Genomic DNA, 15,975 nt, shown 5'->3' with positions numbered 1-15,975 from the left:
CTTTAAAAAGCAAAAATCTGTGTTACAGTGAGACATTTACAATGGAAGTGAATGGGTACAGTCTGTAAACATTAAAATACTCAGTTTCAAAAGAATAGCCACAAGACGTAAACAATATGCATGTCAACATGATTTTAGTGCGATAAACTCGCTTATAACGTTTTTTGTGTAAAGTTATATCCAATTTTACAACTTTGCTGCCACAAGGATGTAATGTCAACAAACACTAAAATGACAAAAAATTACGATTTTAACTACTTTACAGCTCAAATAATACATGAGATTGAACAGAAGAATTAATGTAAGTGTTTTTATAAAATTATCATCTTCAAATTTCTGTTTTCAAACCCTTCAAAATTGGCCCCATTCGCTTCCATTGTAAGTGCCTCACTGTAACCTCGATTTTTTTATTTTATTTTTAAAGAAAAAGAGACATCTAAATTATTTTTGTGATCAACCTTATACCACAAATGTTGTCGATCGAGCTTAACTTGTATTGAGCCAGGAATATTCCTTTAAAGCAATAATCAGTCTTCCAATGATAAAGATTTCTAGGCTGTTATTATCTATTCATGTAAGGTTAGCCTATAATATACAGACCACCACTGTGCTCAAATTAGAAAATGTATGGCCTTATCCCATAGTGGTACAACAATAACAATTTTAAAGAAAATTGAGTGGCTCGACGACTCTGCCATTACCTGGGCGGTCTGTAAACGGAGCAGAAAAAATAGCAGTGAGTTATGCGCGCTCTCGTGAATGAGAGAAATATCACGTGACCCGGAACATCCAATCATTAAATAAGTAGGTAAAGGGAAGCGCGTCGCCGTCGACAGCTGTGTTGCACTACTACAGTGTGAAGAGCGCATGTTGTGTTCACTATATCGCCATAATACAGATCAATAGACACCTGCAAAAATGTCCGAAGACAAACCTAAGGTAAGCATCCGATTTGTAATTTTACTGTATCTTTAAAGCGTGGCTTAAAACGAGCTGCGTGCGGCTGAGTTCCAGTTTCATTTTTATGCAACCTTGTTTTGATAGTTAGCTTGCGCATTTATGCGGGTTAAAAGGCGGTCAGAACGCAATCAGTGTCCCTTTTTCCTTTAAACCCCATCCGTTTTCATTTCTGAGGTCTATGGTTTAATTAGCGAATGTTTTCTAGGGCGCATCGAGTAGATGTTCATTTAAGTGCGCCATTGTGTTGGAAGTACCGCGCATTTTTTCCTCCCAGTGTAATTCAGCGTTTGCGGCTTTTTCTTTGTGAGAGCGGAGTGGCGCTGAACGGCCACGTTACGCCATTGGCGTAAGGAAGTACTGCAAGAACATCGGAACGGATTATAAAAGAGCTTCGTAGTACATAATGATCATCCGCCATTTGGGCGATAAATACGACGGATTGAATGTATTTTACATTAACGCGGTCACCCAAAATTTTTATTTCATTCATTTGAGTTCTGGATATTGAGCTCGGAGTTCCACCTCGCTGCGCCAGATGCTTAAAAATGGCGCACAAGCTGCAACAATGTTTGATAAGGCGGCTAATTTTCAGTACAAGTGGACAGGCGACCCTAACTAATTTGGTTATGCTTTATCTCTTTTTTTTTTTTTTTTTTTTTGTGGAGCACACATCTCGTTGTATTCACTGCACATATGGATGACCTTGTGTCCAGGATGGCCTGAAAATTGGAAGTTCCTTTTAATAAAAGAAAGTTTTAGCATCCACTAGGCCTTGTTTTTCAGTATTTGTAATACTTTGAAATTGCTATTCATAATTTCCACAAAAAATGCCTCCCACCCTATTCTAAACCAAGTTGCTTTATCTAAAATGAAAGTAAACTTTAATATGCATTAAATAAATGTGTTAAACATGGATCTTTCCAGCTTTCTCATACATGCACAATGTATTTATGATTTCAGGAGGGAGTAAAAACTGAGAACGACCACATTAATCTGAAAGTGGCTGGCCAGGATGGCTCAGTGGTCCAGTTCAAAATTAAAAGGCATACGCCGCTCAGTAAATTAATGAAAGCGTACTGTGAGAGACAGGTAAGGATCTTTCTGTACTAGATTATTAGTCTCCCATGTATGTGGTAAGAACACTACTTAGGACTGCTGTGTAGGCGTTCATCTAGATAAGACCCATTACATTCAGGCATTTCACAAAATAATATACAAAAACTTCAAGCTCATTACAAGCAGAAACAATTAATTAAGTGTATTGTTCTAAGTGATATGTCTTGAGTATAAAGCAGGGTCAGATATTTAGGGGGGCTTGGGGCAAATATGCCCTTAAAATTCAAAATGTGAGGGCAAAAAAAAAAGCCCTCATAATGAATTCTTCTGTTTGTTATTTGCAATATTTGATATAGTTCTTTGTTCTATTATAGTCCAATTTATACATATTTAGGCTAACATATGAACTGATGTTGATGAATTAGTTCTTACTCTTGAGAATCTGTTGTAATAAATGGGTGTATTTAACACAAACGGAGATGACACGATTTGATTTAAATTATTATAAAAATAAAAAAAAGCCCTCAAAGGTAAAAATGTAAAAAAATAAATAAATATGACCCTGAAAATCAAAACCAAGAGGCAAAAATTGGCGCTTAATGAAAAAATATAATTCCTGACTCTGGATTTTTACCTTGAAGTTGTTTTGAGATTATATATATATATATATACACACACATATACACGCATGGATATACATGCCTTTCAGCCACAACATTAAAACAACCTGCATCTGAGAATGGCATTCTGAGATTATATTCTTCTCCCCACAATTGTACATGGCGGTTATTGGAGTTACTGTAGACTTTGTTTGAACCAGTCTGGCCATTCTCTGTTGACCTCTCTCACCAACATTTCCGTCCGCAGAACTGCTGCTCACTGGATGTTTTTTTTTTTTTTTTTGGCACCATTCAAAGTAAATTCTAGAGACTGTTGTGCATGAAAATCCCAGGAGATCAGCAAACCAGCCTATCTGGAACCAACAATCATCCATGTGATTTTCTAATCAGCCAATCGTGTTGCAGTACTGCATAAAATCATGCAGCTTTGTGTCAGGAGCTTCAGTTAATGTTCACATCAACCATCAGAATTGGGAAAAAATGTGATCGTGGCATGATTGCTGGTGCCAGATGTGCTCGTTTGCTGATCTCCTGGGATTTTCACACACAACAGTCTCTAGAATTTACTCTGAATTGCACCAAAAACAAAAAAAACATCCTGTGGACAGAAATGTCTTGTTGATTAGAGAGGTCAACAGAGAATGGCCAGACTGGTTCGAAATGACAAAGACTAGGGCAGCTCAGATAACCGCTCTACAATTGTGGTGAGAAGAATATCATCTCCGAATGCTTTTATGAGATGCAGGTTGGGGCATTTTGGTGGCACGAGGGGGATCAACACAATGCTAGGCAGGTGGTTTTAATATTGTAGCTGATTGGTGTACATCTTGATCCATCTCTGTAAATTCAGCAGATTCTCCATCCTCTTAAGGCCTAACACAATTTTTTTTTTTTTTTTTTTTAGGGTTTGTCAATAAGACAGATTAGATTTAGGTTTGATGGGCAGCCAATAAATGAGACGGACACACCTGCGCAGGTAAATCACTATAAAATCTGTGATCCATTTTCTTTTGATTTCAAACTTGAGCTTTACTAATCCCATGTGAGAATGCATTTTATGTGTAAATTGAAGATTGGATGATAAATGTTGCCATCTATAAATTGACAATCTAGCACTGGAATTAATGTGAAATTAAACATGTGGATTGTACCTAATCATTATTACAATTTTTCTCATTTGTATTTGATAGTTGGAGATGGAGGACGAGGACACAATTGATGTATTTCAGCAACAAACTGGCGGCTCTTGCTAAAACCCCAGAACACATGGACCCCACGCTTATCTATTTTATCCCACACAATGTTTTCAATTTAAATTAATTGTTTTCATTCACATTATTTCATCTATCTCTTTGTCTCTCCTTTGTTGTCTCTAGCTTTCCTAGAGTGGGCATCAAAATGTGTTTCCAGTAATCAATATTTATACATATTGGTTTGACAGTTACTGTGGTGTGCAAACATACTCAACATGGCTGCCAGAGGTGTAGATGTTCAAATTGTCCTGTTAGCCAGCTGGGTTGTTAAGCATATTTGCAGTACAAGCCCTAAATTGAGCAATGGATTCCCATTGTTTATTTGGCCAATAAAAGGTGGGGAAGCTAATTTTGGGGGGGGCATCCCTAATTCTAAAGAGCTTTAAGTAGGTCTGTTTCAGATTCGATTTGCCTGTGTGTGTGTTGTAGAAATATGTTCAACCAGTGTTGTATCCACCCTTTTTTTTTTTTTTTCTTTTTTTTTAAATGGGGCTGCTTCTAATATGAGCTCACCACGAGAGTGGGACTATGGACTGTTGTGATTGTAATTTAAAAGTGAAGAGACTCGCTACAAGACACAATTTGCTGAGAAACCTTCTGGACCAAATCCTAAAGATGGTAGTCTGAAATGGGCAGGATTTAACCAACTGTTTCTAAGTTTATACTTTTAAATGTCTGTAGAAATGTATCCATTTAACGTTCCCATTTCCTCTACTATCTTGGTTGAGGAGGTTGGAATGTCCTAAAAAAAGACCAATACCAACCACCAAACTTTTTTTTTTTTTTAATCTCAAATCTATAACTACATCTTGAAGCTACACAAAAGGAAATCAATTCGGGCTTCCTCGCAGAGATATATTCGTTATCACTCGCGTTTAATCTATTTTAACTGTGCCAGCCCTACCCCTTTATTAAATATGGCTGATATAGAGAACGGGTTTTAAGGGTTGACTCAAAGATTTCCAGATGTTGGCATCTTTCTGTACTGATTTGTAAAAAAAAAACAATGTTGTCCTTTACTACTGTAAACAATAAATATAGTTTGGTACTCATTCCTTGCTAAAGCTTCATGTCCAAGAGGCTGTTTACTGTAGAAAAGCGTATAGAAGCACAATGATGCATCCTTTAACATAATGTCAATTCTTTATTTACATGTATAAACGTACAAAACGTGAGATAAAGTCTCAAAGATTAAATATATAATGTATAAATACAATGGAAGCGTCTCAAAGGCACTTGAAAGTACATGTCATAAGACGAGATGCAAGTGTTATGTCCAGTTTTAAGATTAATGTATATTTCTAAAAGAAAATCTACAGTAACAACATAAAATTGCATAACATTGGGATTACTCAAACCGAAGTGCAACACTGCTCAATAAAATCCCCTTTCCTTCAGAAATGCGGTAAACAATTTTGTGAGAGAACCTTTTTCATATCCTACAGCAGTTAATGATGGAAGTAGTTACATTATTCCATTCTTATTGTGTACAGCTTGTATGCTCATTCATCCAGTCGTTATTGCCCATTTTATATGATTACATTGGCTGAAACGAGTAAACACTACGTCCTATTTGTGCGCCCATACTTTTATTTATTCTCCCTTTAAGCTCTCGTAAAAGCTTTAATTGTTGGAGTCTAGTATTTTTCAGGTCAAGTATATATGGCACCATGTTTGTAAACTTATTTGTCCTCTTTTATGATTCTTCACGAGAACTATATGGAACAACTAGATCTTATATCATTGTCTTAATTTATTTTTTCCAAAGTTACCAACAAGAAATGTTGCATGTTAGCTATATTCACATTCTTTTATGTTCTTTCACCATGAGTGCTAAGGTGGAAAATACGATTTTATTTCATTTCAATCGAAATATTTACAGGTATCAATCAACTACATCTTTTTGTTGTGTAACCCTACAAACAAATTTACAAGCACCCATCTTTAATTTCTGACTGAAGAGTCTTAAATCTGGGCAGGAATGGAAATGACTTGTCTTCTCTAGAGCTGTATTGAGTTACTGTGCCCATGGAGAAGGCAATAAACCTGAGTAGACGGTTACATCTTCGCTTTAGTAGATTTATCAAGCTAACCACTTTTATTTGTAAAACAAAATTGGAATTCAAGTCTCCGGTAATTTCCCTTTATGAAACCACGGTGTGTAATTCGGGTTCCTTTTTGCGTTCCGCATGGATTACAGAGAGGCTGCAGGTTCTTTGCTTTCACCACAAGGGGCCGCAAGAAGACAGTTGGTGTCTGATGTCGGCGTCTGTACAAAAGGTCACAAGATCCCAGCTTCTCTGCACATGTAGTAAAACTGGCCTCTCTTCGCAATCAGGTTAGTGGGAGAATCCATCTCCACAATATGTCCCTTATCCATAACAATTACCCTGAAAAAAAATAAAAAGATTGCAAGTTAACATCTTTAATATCAGAGACTATTTATCAGATATAGGCCACTTCTCGTAAAACAACTGGGAGCAATTGGAACACCCAGCGGTCAACGGAAGTAATAGATGTCCCGCCATACAGACATCGCCTGTCAATTAACTTAGAACGCGCATGCGCATTAGATAGACGATACAGGAAAATAGCTGCCTGCGATTGTTTCAAAGACGGCCGTCGGTGGACTGACTTGCTAGAAAGACTTTGGTAACATGCAATATGCATTCCTGACGTTCTTCTAAGCAGCGGTTATCAAACTGTGGTGCAACTTTATTTAATGATGGGAAATGTATTTTTTTAATGTATCTCATTATAAATGTATCGGTGTCGCTCACTCTGACACTGAATGCGACCTTGCGCAAAAAGATGCTGCACTACAAATAGAGAAGAACGCAGGTTTCTCCAGATTACTTTTTATCTTCCAAAGTTCTTTTAAATTTGACTCTGCGGCTAAAATATACTGTACTTCTGTGTGAGATGCCAAAAAACAGCAAGACATGATTCAGCAGCTTCAAAGAACTCAGTCTATCCACCTTTTTCCTGCATCCCATTATTCTTAGCGAGAAATTTGGGCATTACTTCTGTTGTCAAGTAAACACAGTTGTTGTGGTGTATGTCCCTTCATTCTTTCGTTGTGGTGCTGGGATTTTGAGGAGAACGTGTATGATTTCGTACGTATTTGATTTCGTATGGACATACACTGGTGGCCAAAAGTTTGGAATAATGTACTGATTTAGCAGTTTCTGAAGGAATTTGGTACTTTTAAAACAACACCAACACTATTTGAAAAACTAATTTTTATCAAATCTAGACAGGCTCCATTTCCAGCAGCCATCACTCCAACACCTTATCCTTGAGTGATCATGATAATTGCTAATTTGGTACTAGAAAATCACTTGCTATTATATCAAACACAGTTGAAAGCTATTTGGTTAGTTAAGTGAAGCTTAACATTGTCTTTGTGTTTGTTTTTGAGTTACCACAGTATGCAATAGACTGGCATGTTTTAAGGTCAATATGAAGTCAAAAATGGAAAAAAGAAACAGCTTTCTCTAGAAACTCATCAGTCAATTATTGTTTTGAGGAATGAAGGCTATACAATGCTTGAAATTGCCCCCAAAAAATGAAGATTTCATACAAAGGTTTACACTACATTCAAAGACAAAGGACAACTGGCTCTAACAAGGACAGATAGAGATGTGGAAGGCCAGATGTACAACTACACAAGAGAAGTACATCAGAGTCTCTAGTTTGAGAAATAGACGTTTCCTCAGCTGACAGCTTCATTGAATTCTACCCGCTCAACACCAGTTTAATGTACAACAGTAAAGAGAAGGCTCAGGGGTGCAGGCCTTAGTGGAAGAACTGCAAAGAAAAAGCCACTTTTGAAACAGAAAAATAAAAATAAAAGGTTAGAGTTGGCAAAGAAACACAGACATTGGACAACAAATAATTTGAAAAGAGTGTTATGGATCAAACCCATTGAGCTATTGTGGGATCAACTAGACTGTAACTAGACTCTATGGCAAGTGCTACAGGAAATGTGGGATGAAATGTCACCTGAGGATCTGGACAAACTGACAGCTAGAATGCCAAGTATCTGCAAAGCTGTTATTGCTGCACATAGAGGATTTTTTTAAAAAAATAGTCATAGTAATTTTGCATGTTATTAATGTCCTGACTATACATTATGATCACTTGAATGCCACTTTGGTGAATAATAGTACCAATTTCTTCCATAAGAGCAAAATCTGTACATTGTTCCAAACTTTTGGCTGCCAGTATACATCAATCTCTATATCAGTGTGTTACTGATCATGCATATAAAGACAACAAAACAAACAAAACCGACTCACTGTCTCTCCCTGGTGCAGTTGAGATTTAATATAAGCACAAATGCAAAATTTCGAGCAAAATTATCAGTTGTTTTAGCGGAGTACCTGTGTTAGCTCAGCTTAAGATGTGTGTGCTTGTCATCTTGTCACCCTGCATGTTTAAATCAGACAGACACACTTAAGAAGAGCTGTGAAGTTCTTATACTTGGGTCTGTAATTGCTTTTCAAGTTTTCCAATCGGATAGTTATTTCCTTTTAAATCCACATGTTAGTTTAAACTTTTGTTCGGAGGGTGATTGACTGGTGAGTGGTGGTGCTTCGCTGCTGTCCGGGACGCATCTGGATACCAATTTAAACCTCAAATGCAATGTGGTTTTTGACTACATCTGTATGTGTTTTTGTGATTCAGTCACAAAACATTTTGCACCCCTTTTACAGCTATATTTAGCGCGGACCATATCAGATCCGAAAAGTGTCTTATTACCAGCTGTATACAGGGTCTTAAAATGACTGCAGCCAGAGCTGGGGAATCCTGTAGAACAACTTCTGGCAGAATTCCCACCCACATTTGTAAGACCCCCAGGAAAAAGATGGATAATGTGTGTTTACATAGGTAAACGGTGGAAAAACAGTGTGAACGGACGCAAAAATGCATTCGTGTGAAGCTTCAATTTGTCGATCCATTAATCTTTTGATTAAAACACTTATGTCATCAAATAGCTGTGCCTATTTACACATTTACTATCCTTTAAGGCCTAAGAAGTTGAGAAACAGTCAGATTTAAAATGTTGAATTAAAAAAGGGTGGGCTTTTCAAGTGCTACCTAAGTGCATGGGTACAAAGAAAGTTGATAGTCGTGGATCAATTTAACTTGTTTAACACAAAAGTAAATTATTTTTGCCAATGTTGTTGTTAATATGTCATACAGTCAGGTCACAGGACACTGTCCACATTCCCATATAAAATATGTCTGGAAGTTTTACCAAATTGTGTGCCACATAAGACGAAGGTCATCTAATAAGAGGAGGTAAGCAACTTCAATCGCTATTTGTTTTACAAGTGTTCTTATTTACAGTATTAAATGTATTTGTATGTGCAAATTGGATTTAGTTACTACAGTTACAAAAATGTGAGTATGCCTGCATGTTTAGGTGAGACAGGTTAATGGGTCACTGACAATAATCAAAGATAAAAAAGGTCTAAAAAAAAGGTTATAGCACTCGTATATCAATCAGACTTCTATTTCATGTGTGTGTTTACGTCTGGAAGACTTTATTTTTAGGTTGTTTGCTCATCTGCAATATGTCTATAAGATGTTTCCTCTCTGATGTCTGTAAGACATTTAGCATGTCTTTGAGACATTTATGATTTAACATTTTTGTAAATCTGATCTTTTTAAAAGGTTTAGCAGATGGTAATTAAATTGTGATGCATTCTAGATTAAGAAAATCTAAAACAGATATCTCAGAGATGTACATGGGCTATCTGGTTTGGGAACCACTGTTTTATGGTTTTCAATCATGACATACTTTGTGTAGTCCATAATGGTATTGAGGCGGTGTGCGATGGTTAGAACAGCACAATCCTCGAACTGGCTGCGGATGGTAGACTGGATCAGGGTGTCTGTCTCCAGGTCCAATGCAGCTGTTGCCTCATCCAGCACCAAAAGTTTTGTCTTTCGGAGAAGAGCTCTTGCTAGGCATACCAACTGTCTCTGACCGAGACTGTAGGATTAAAGGAGAACATCGAACTAAGTCACCAGTCTAGAGATGCACAAAACGACATATTTTTGTAATTAACAAGTTGGTCCTTTGACCATTCTGCTTGATTCATTTAGTGACTCAGGTATTTATTAATTAAAATGCTATGGCTGCAACACGAAAGCTTGGATGCTCATACCTGAGGTTTTCTCCTCCCTCTGAGCACTCATGATTGAGTTTATCTGGAAGTTTAGACACAAAGTTTTTGAGGTGAGCCAGTTCCAAAACATTCCACACCTCCTCATCAGAGTAGTCATCAAATGGATCAAGGTTCATTCGAAGAGATCCAGAGAACAGCACTGGATCCTGTGAGAATATTAAAATAGCTAAATACATTAGTGATGAATGGATAGATCCATAATTAATTGAAATACTGTCACAATAAGAAAATGAGATGCAACTATTGAGTAATTTGTGTTACACTAATTTGAATAATTTGAGTGGACTTAAGAGCAGAGTTTGATGGTGAGTCACTAAAAGGAGAAAATTTTAATATTTAGACTGGGAAGTGACCAAGAGTAATGGTAAGACTCAGTTCTAACTACCTGTGGAATGATGGTGATCCGGGATCTTAGATCCTGAAGCCCGATTTCTGCTATATTGATTCCGTCAATGTAGATCTCTCCTTTTGCTGCTTCCAAGATCCGGAAAATTCCAAGAGCCAAAGATGACTTTCCAGCGCCAGTTCTTCCCACAATACCAATCTGTTAGGATAAAAGGATCCAAGGAGTGAGATTGTTTTTTGTTTTGTTTTTTAACATTGCTTAACCTCCAGACAAATAAATTACTGAATACATGATCAGTTACACTTTCCATCACTACAATCCCACAAAATGTTTGAAAAGTATAATTACTGTAATGTGCTTTTCACCTAAACATCCTATTTACATCATAATTTTGTAGTTAAATATTTTTTCATCTCTGTCCTCTGAAAGGTATATTTCACCTAATTACAAAATTACAATTGTCATCATTTACACACCCTCATGCTTTTCCAATGCAAATTAGTTTCTTTCTTCCATGAAACATAAAATAATTATGTAGAGTGTCCAAACTGCTCTTTTCCATACATTTGTGTGATGAACTTTCTGAATTTTAATTGATTTATAAAAAACATCCCCTCTTCTGCAGCTCTCAAAATCTCGAAGAGTGGTGGTGTAGTGGTCTAAACAGCACAGAACTGTTAATCAGTAGGTCGCTGGTTCGATCCCCACAGCCACTACCATTGTGTCCTTGAGTAAGGCCCTTAACTCCAGGTTGTTTCGGGAGGATTGTCCCTGTAATAAGTGCACTGTAAGTCGCTTTGGATAAAGCGACTTACATAAATGGATAAAAGCATCTGCCAAATGCATAAATATAAATGTAAATGAATAAGCGCATTCACAAATGAGATTTGAGAGCTATGGAGGAGAAGATTATAAATGAATAACAACTTCGATTCAACAACTTCAGTTTGAGCTTCATTCTTCACATAAAGGTACCATGTGTCTTCAAAAGAATTAAAATATAGTGCACAAGTCATTTTATGGTGCTTTTTTTAAGAAATATGCAATATTTGATATCTATAAACATCTCCTTGTTTTCCAAAGAAGAAAGTCATAGGCGTTAATAACGACATGATGGTGAGTAAATGATGAACAGAAGTGACATTTTTGTGTGACTATCCCTTTAAATGCCACATGGTACGGATTGTTTTAAAAGAGTAGTAATACATGTAGAGAAGTTTATTTTATTAGTCTAAGTTTATTTTAACACACTCTCTGCTGGTACCTTCTCTCGCTCTTGGATTCGAACAGAGATGCCTTTCAAGGCCAACTCAAGGCCTTTGCGGTATTGAAGACCATAATTATGAAACTCTATGGTCCCTGTTTGAGGCCAAGATGGTGGCAAAGAACTTCCTTCTATGGTCCAAGCTGCCTGTAAATAATGTAATTCAAAGTGAAAAAGTAAGACTAAAAATGCTTGCTTTGACCAGATATTATAGTGGTATTATACATTTTTAATGTGAACTGACAATGAAAAATATGGTCCTTAACAAATGGTGACCTAAAAAATTTGTCTTTATTCTTCTGCAATGTATACATGTGCACAGCCACACTCACCTCTTTTGGAGTGTCGGCGTACTCTTTCACTCTCTCAACAGACACAATGTTGTTTTCTACATCTGTCCATGCCCTTACAATCCAGCTCAGGAATCCCGTCACCTGAGAGACAGTAAATGCATTTCAGGAGTTGAAAATAAAAGGATCACATTGGAGGTATGTTTTTCTTGGTCCTTGTGTAATAGCTTAACTAGGATTATTGACTGTATTTTCATGTCTGCATTATATTTAAATAAAAGGCTGATCACAAATGAAAAATACTCTACAGCAGCTCATGTGCAAGAGTGAAAGTCATATTTGTGTTTGTAATGTTGAATTCTGCATTGAAATATTTGTAATGGTTCCCACCTGAAGTGAATGTGACACAGCCAGACCAACCATCCCAGGACTCAGGGTTCCTTTTGCCATCACAGAAAGAATCGAAGCAGCAAGAACAATGCCATTACCCAGAAACTCTAGATTTACACCCAGCCACCTGCACCGAAAGACATAACTGAATGAGGTTAAATGTCAGCACAATACCAATACATCAAAATGTACTTCATTGGATGCTCACAACAGTACATAGTTAAGTTACTTGTTAGGGGGGCATTCAATCAGGATGCATTCTTGCATTCTATCTGTTGGTCTATGTGCACATGCATAAGATTGACCTCTTTTGGCCATTCCATTGTACTCCATCCACACTGTTTTTGAATGCAAGAATTAATTCTGTTTGAACGCCTCCTAAAGACTTGGTCATATTCACCCTTGCATGAAAAATTCACAGGCCAAGAAGACTTGGGTGAATGAGAAGCGAGTGTGAAACCTGCATGTGCTATGCAAGAAGGACCATCCCACTCAGAGGTCACTGCCTAATAAAACTGCTTGCTACTGGTCAAAATGGATAAAGTTCACCTAACTTGAACCCTATGTGAAGTTCCTGTAGGGAAATTTCTTTGCCACCGGAAGTCCATCATACAAAATTTCTGATCATGCCGATTCCAATTGAGATAACTGTATTTCTCCTGTGGAATTTCGCTGTGCAAGGATGAATGGGACCAAACATTTATATTGAGCTAGATTAACATTATTGTTGTAATTGTTTAACTTAATTGGAGAATGCTTGTACCTCTAAAGATTGTGCCTCACCTTGTGGCTACAAAACGGGGGAAGTAAGCAGTTTGGTTCTGATCCACCTTATGATTGGCACCCATGATGAAGCGTGACTGTTCATTGAATGCCCGGATGACACTGGCACCCTGCACAGTCTCGTTTAAGTGTGTGTAGATGGGAGAGCGACTCACTGACTCCAACCTCCGCAGCTGGCAGGATGTGGCAACATAGAAACTCTTCAAGAGTGAAAAGAGCAAGAGAGAGATTACAGTGAAAACCCAGTCAGGACTTTTGATGATTTCCAACATTCCTGGTGGATTCAGGTGTTGTTGGTGTCAGCAGGTGGGTAGAATCTTCTAGAATGCCAGCATTTGTGGTTAGCAAATTAACCTAATTTCATTAACCCCATAAATGCAGATTCATTCGTACCTGTATAAAAGCATAGACGAATGCCATAGGGAGGATGATAACAGCAGCAAAAGGAGTGGCCATCAGCACGATGATACAGACTTCCATTAGTTTAAAGAAGTAACTCAGCATCATTTTTAGCCCATCTGGGATCATATTGTCTATGGCATCTATCTCTTTAGCAAAACGATTGAGGAGGTTGCCGCTAGGGGTGGACTCAAAGAACGACATGGGGGAGTGAAGTACATTATTAAGAAGCTCCAGGTGAAGGTGACGGGAGGCGATGATGCACCCCAAGGAGATGGCCACAGTAGTACCAAATATGGCGATTCCTAAAATGCAACAAAAATGAATTGTCATGAAAAAAAGTTACATATGGGAATAACAGCAACTTTGTGAACAAATATGTAAACATGAATCAAAACTGAAACTGTTGGAGGAAAACACAAGAGCTGTGTCTCAAATCACATACTTCTGCTCTACTCTACTCCATTTTGTATTGTAAGAAGTGTGAGTAGTGTGTTAACAGTGAAAAATGCTATGAGATAAAGAGTACAATTAGTACCCAAATGTTTCCTTCACAAAAATAGTGGAAGGGGCAGGGTTATCTGGCCACAATACTGGCCTGACAAAGCAATTGTAATTAATGGTGAATATGGCAACAACTGAAACTTCTGGGAAGACAGCAACTTGCTAATGTAATGTGAATGCTCTGTCACCCCATGTTGTGAATATGTTATTTGAGATATCTGTGTTGGATTGAGGATAGCGGCAACATATTGCATGCATTTGAAATGTCACTTCCATCAGCAGAAAAATGCTGAATGCTTCCGTGTAGCAAAACTGCACAAGACATTTTAAACAATAGATTGCTGAATGCATAGTGTAAGTGCACAGTGTATAATGTGTCATTTGAGGCACAGCATTTGATGCTACTGACCTTGAGCAAAACCAAGAGCTCCATAGACTCCAAGTTTCAAATCTGTGTTTAACTGAGTGCCATTGATGATAGGCTGATCAGCCCACAAGCTTAACCAGTAATTATAACTCAGAGACGCAGCTTGTTGGAAGGCATAAAGGAATACAATGGAAACAATCAAAGGCAAACCAATGGTGCGGAAGTATTCAATGTACAACTCAAGTTTGACCTATATGGACAGTGAAAAGGGAGACAAAGTCAAAAAGTCATACATCTGTGGTTAATAAAAATGGGAATTTGTAATGTTTCAAACGTAAGATTTAAAACGAATTATCTTACTCTGCCTATCCTTGCTTTATCAACCTTAGTCAGTTTCCCTAGGTCTTCTGGGATTTGGTCCTCATCAGAATCGGTTAGCGGCTCAACACTCTGCATTGTAATGCTGTTTGTGTCACCACTGAAAGAGAAGTGAGATCAAATCAATCATGTTGTAATCAGACAATCTTTGTTCCTAGAATTTCAGAATAACCTTTACAGCTGAGAGAGAGTCACAAGATGTTTTGTTTGTGTGTGTGTATGTGTGATTTCACCTAAAGTGTAACTCTGTGGCACTATCAAAATATTATTTTGTTTATTTGAGCAACCTGTCAAGCCCAACACAGCAACCAATGTGTGAGTTTGGGATGGGATGATCTGTTACAGGACTTCGAAGAAGAAGAGAAATTGAACAATCCTACACAGAATTACTTAAATACAGAATCTACACTGACTTTCTCCTGAGCTATAAATGAATTCGGACTGGTGACAACAAGTCTGAGATTGTCGCATCTGGCAAACCTTAACACAACAAAAAGCACAACAAAATCTCCCTCCACTTTTTTCTTTATCAGATAAAACCACAACTCATCACATGACTGATAAGTTGAGGGACTGTTCTATGACCGTCATGGAAACATTTATTGTTCTTTAATATAAACGACTCTCAATTGTGGCTTACCAGCTCATATGAAGCTTAATTCAAGAACATTTATACTTTTCTTATTTCACTACCATCCAAATACACAGCCGTGTGTAGGATTTTAACCAAATATTGACAAATGCATCTAATGCAGATGATAACCCAGACAATTATGTTTCTCATAACGTGTAAGGTATTATCCATGTTTAAAATTAACAAACTAAATATTAGGATGTTTTATCATGTATTATAACTGAATTATAACTGTCATTTAATAAGAAAGTACAAGTGATTAGTATGTAATTCATTGTTTTTTTTAATTCCAGAGTGATGGTGTGAAGTATTTTTGGGTTATTTGCAATTATATTTCTCTTATGATAGTCATGATTAAAATGTTCGCTTTTTGAGCAGAAAACTCACAAACCTTAGAACAATTGGTCATAAATTAATTATCTAGAGGGTAGGACAGAAATGACCATGTGACAGCGAAATACACTTCTGATTGTATCAAGCCACCTTGGGGGTGCGGCCAACCTCAACTCAACAAAAAAGCCCTGCAACGAG

General features: G+C 37.3%; 2 protein-coding genes across 2 annotated transcripts in view; one reads left to right on the top strand and one right to left on the bottom strand.

Annotated features, from left to right (window-relative positions):
* Window positions 1–811: 811 nt before the first annotated feature.
* sumo3a (small ubiquitin like modifier 3a) lies at window positions 812–4,342 on the top strand. The gene is made up of 4 exons (XM_052130179.1): window positions 812–939; window positions 1,921–2,049; window positions 3,541–3,612; window positions 3,827–4,342. The coding sequence occupies exons 1-4, from the start codon at window positions 919–921 to the stop codon at window positions 3,887–3,889; spliced, it is 285 nt and encodes a 94-aa protein (XP_051986139.1). The 5' UTR covers window positions 812–918; the 3' UTR covers window positions 3,890–4,342.
* Window positions 4,343–4,348: 6 nt separating this feature from the next.
* The window catches only part of abcc6a (ATP-binding cassette, sub-family C (CFTR/MRP), member 6a), a 28,167-nt gene continuing 16,540 nt past the window's right edge, over window positions 4,349–15,975 (bottom strand). Inside the window, exons 21-31 of the mRNA XM_052130178.1 lie at window positions 14,793–14,910; window positions 14,475–14,682; window positions 13,556–13,866; window positions 13,163–13,362; window positions 12,380–12,506; window positions 12,032–12,133; window positions 11,700–11,846; window positions 10,475–10,633; window positions 10,069–10,235; window positions 9,699–9,893; window positions 4,349–6,279 (exon numbers count right to left, since the gene is read on the bottom strand). Coding sequence (XP_051986138.1) covers window positions 6,171–6,279; window positions 9,699–9,893; window positions 10,069–10,235; window positions 10,475–10,633; window positions 11,700–11,846; window positions 12,032–12,133; window positions 12,380–12,506; window positions 13,163–13,362; window positions 13,556–13,866; window positions 14,475–14,682; window positions 14,793–14,910 — 1,843 coding nt within the window. The 3' untranslated portion in view covers window positions 4,349–6,170. The remainder of the gene's footprint in view (window positions 6,280–9,698; window positions 9,894–10,068; window positions 10,236–10,474; window positions 10,634–11,699; window positions 11,847–12,031; window positions 12,134–12,379; window positions 12,507–13,162; window positions 13,363–13,555; window positions 13,867–14,474; window positions 14,683–14,792; window positions 14,911–15,975) is intronic.

The sequence above is a fragment of the Xyrauchen texanus genome, chromosome 7, assembly GCF_025860055.1.
Source record: "Xyrauchen texanus isolate HMW12.3.18 chromosome 7, RBS_HiC_50CHRs, whole genome shotgun sequence".
NCBI lineage: Eukaryota > Metazoa > Chordata > Actinopteri > Cypriniformes > Catostomidae > Xyrauchen > Xyrauchen texanus.
Note: the sequence above shows the minus strand (reverse complement) of the source record. Positions and strands in the feature narration are given on the sequence as shown.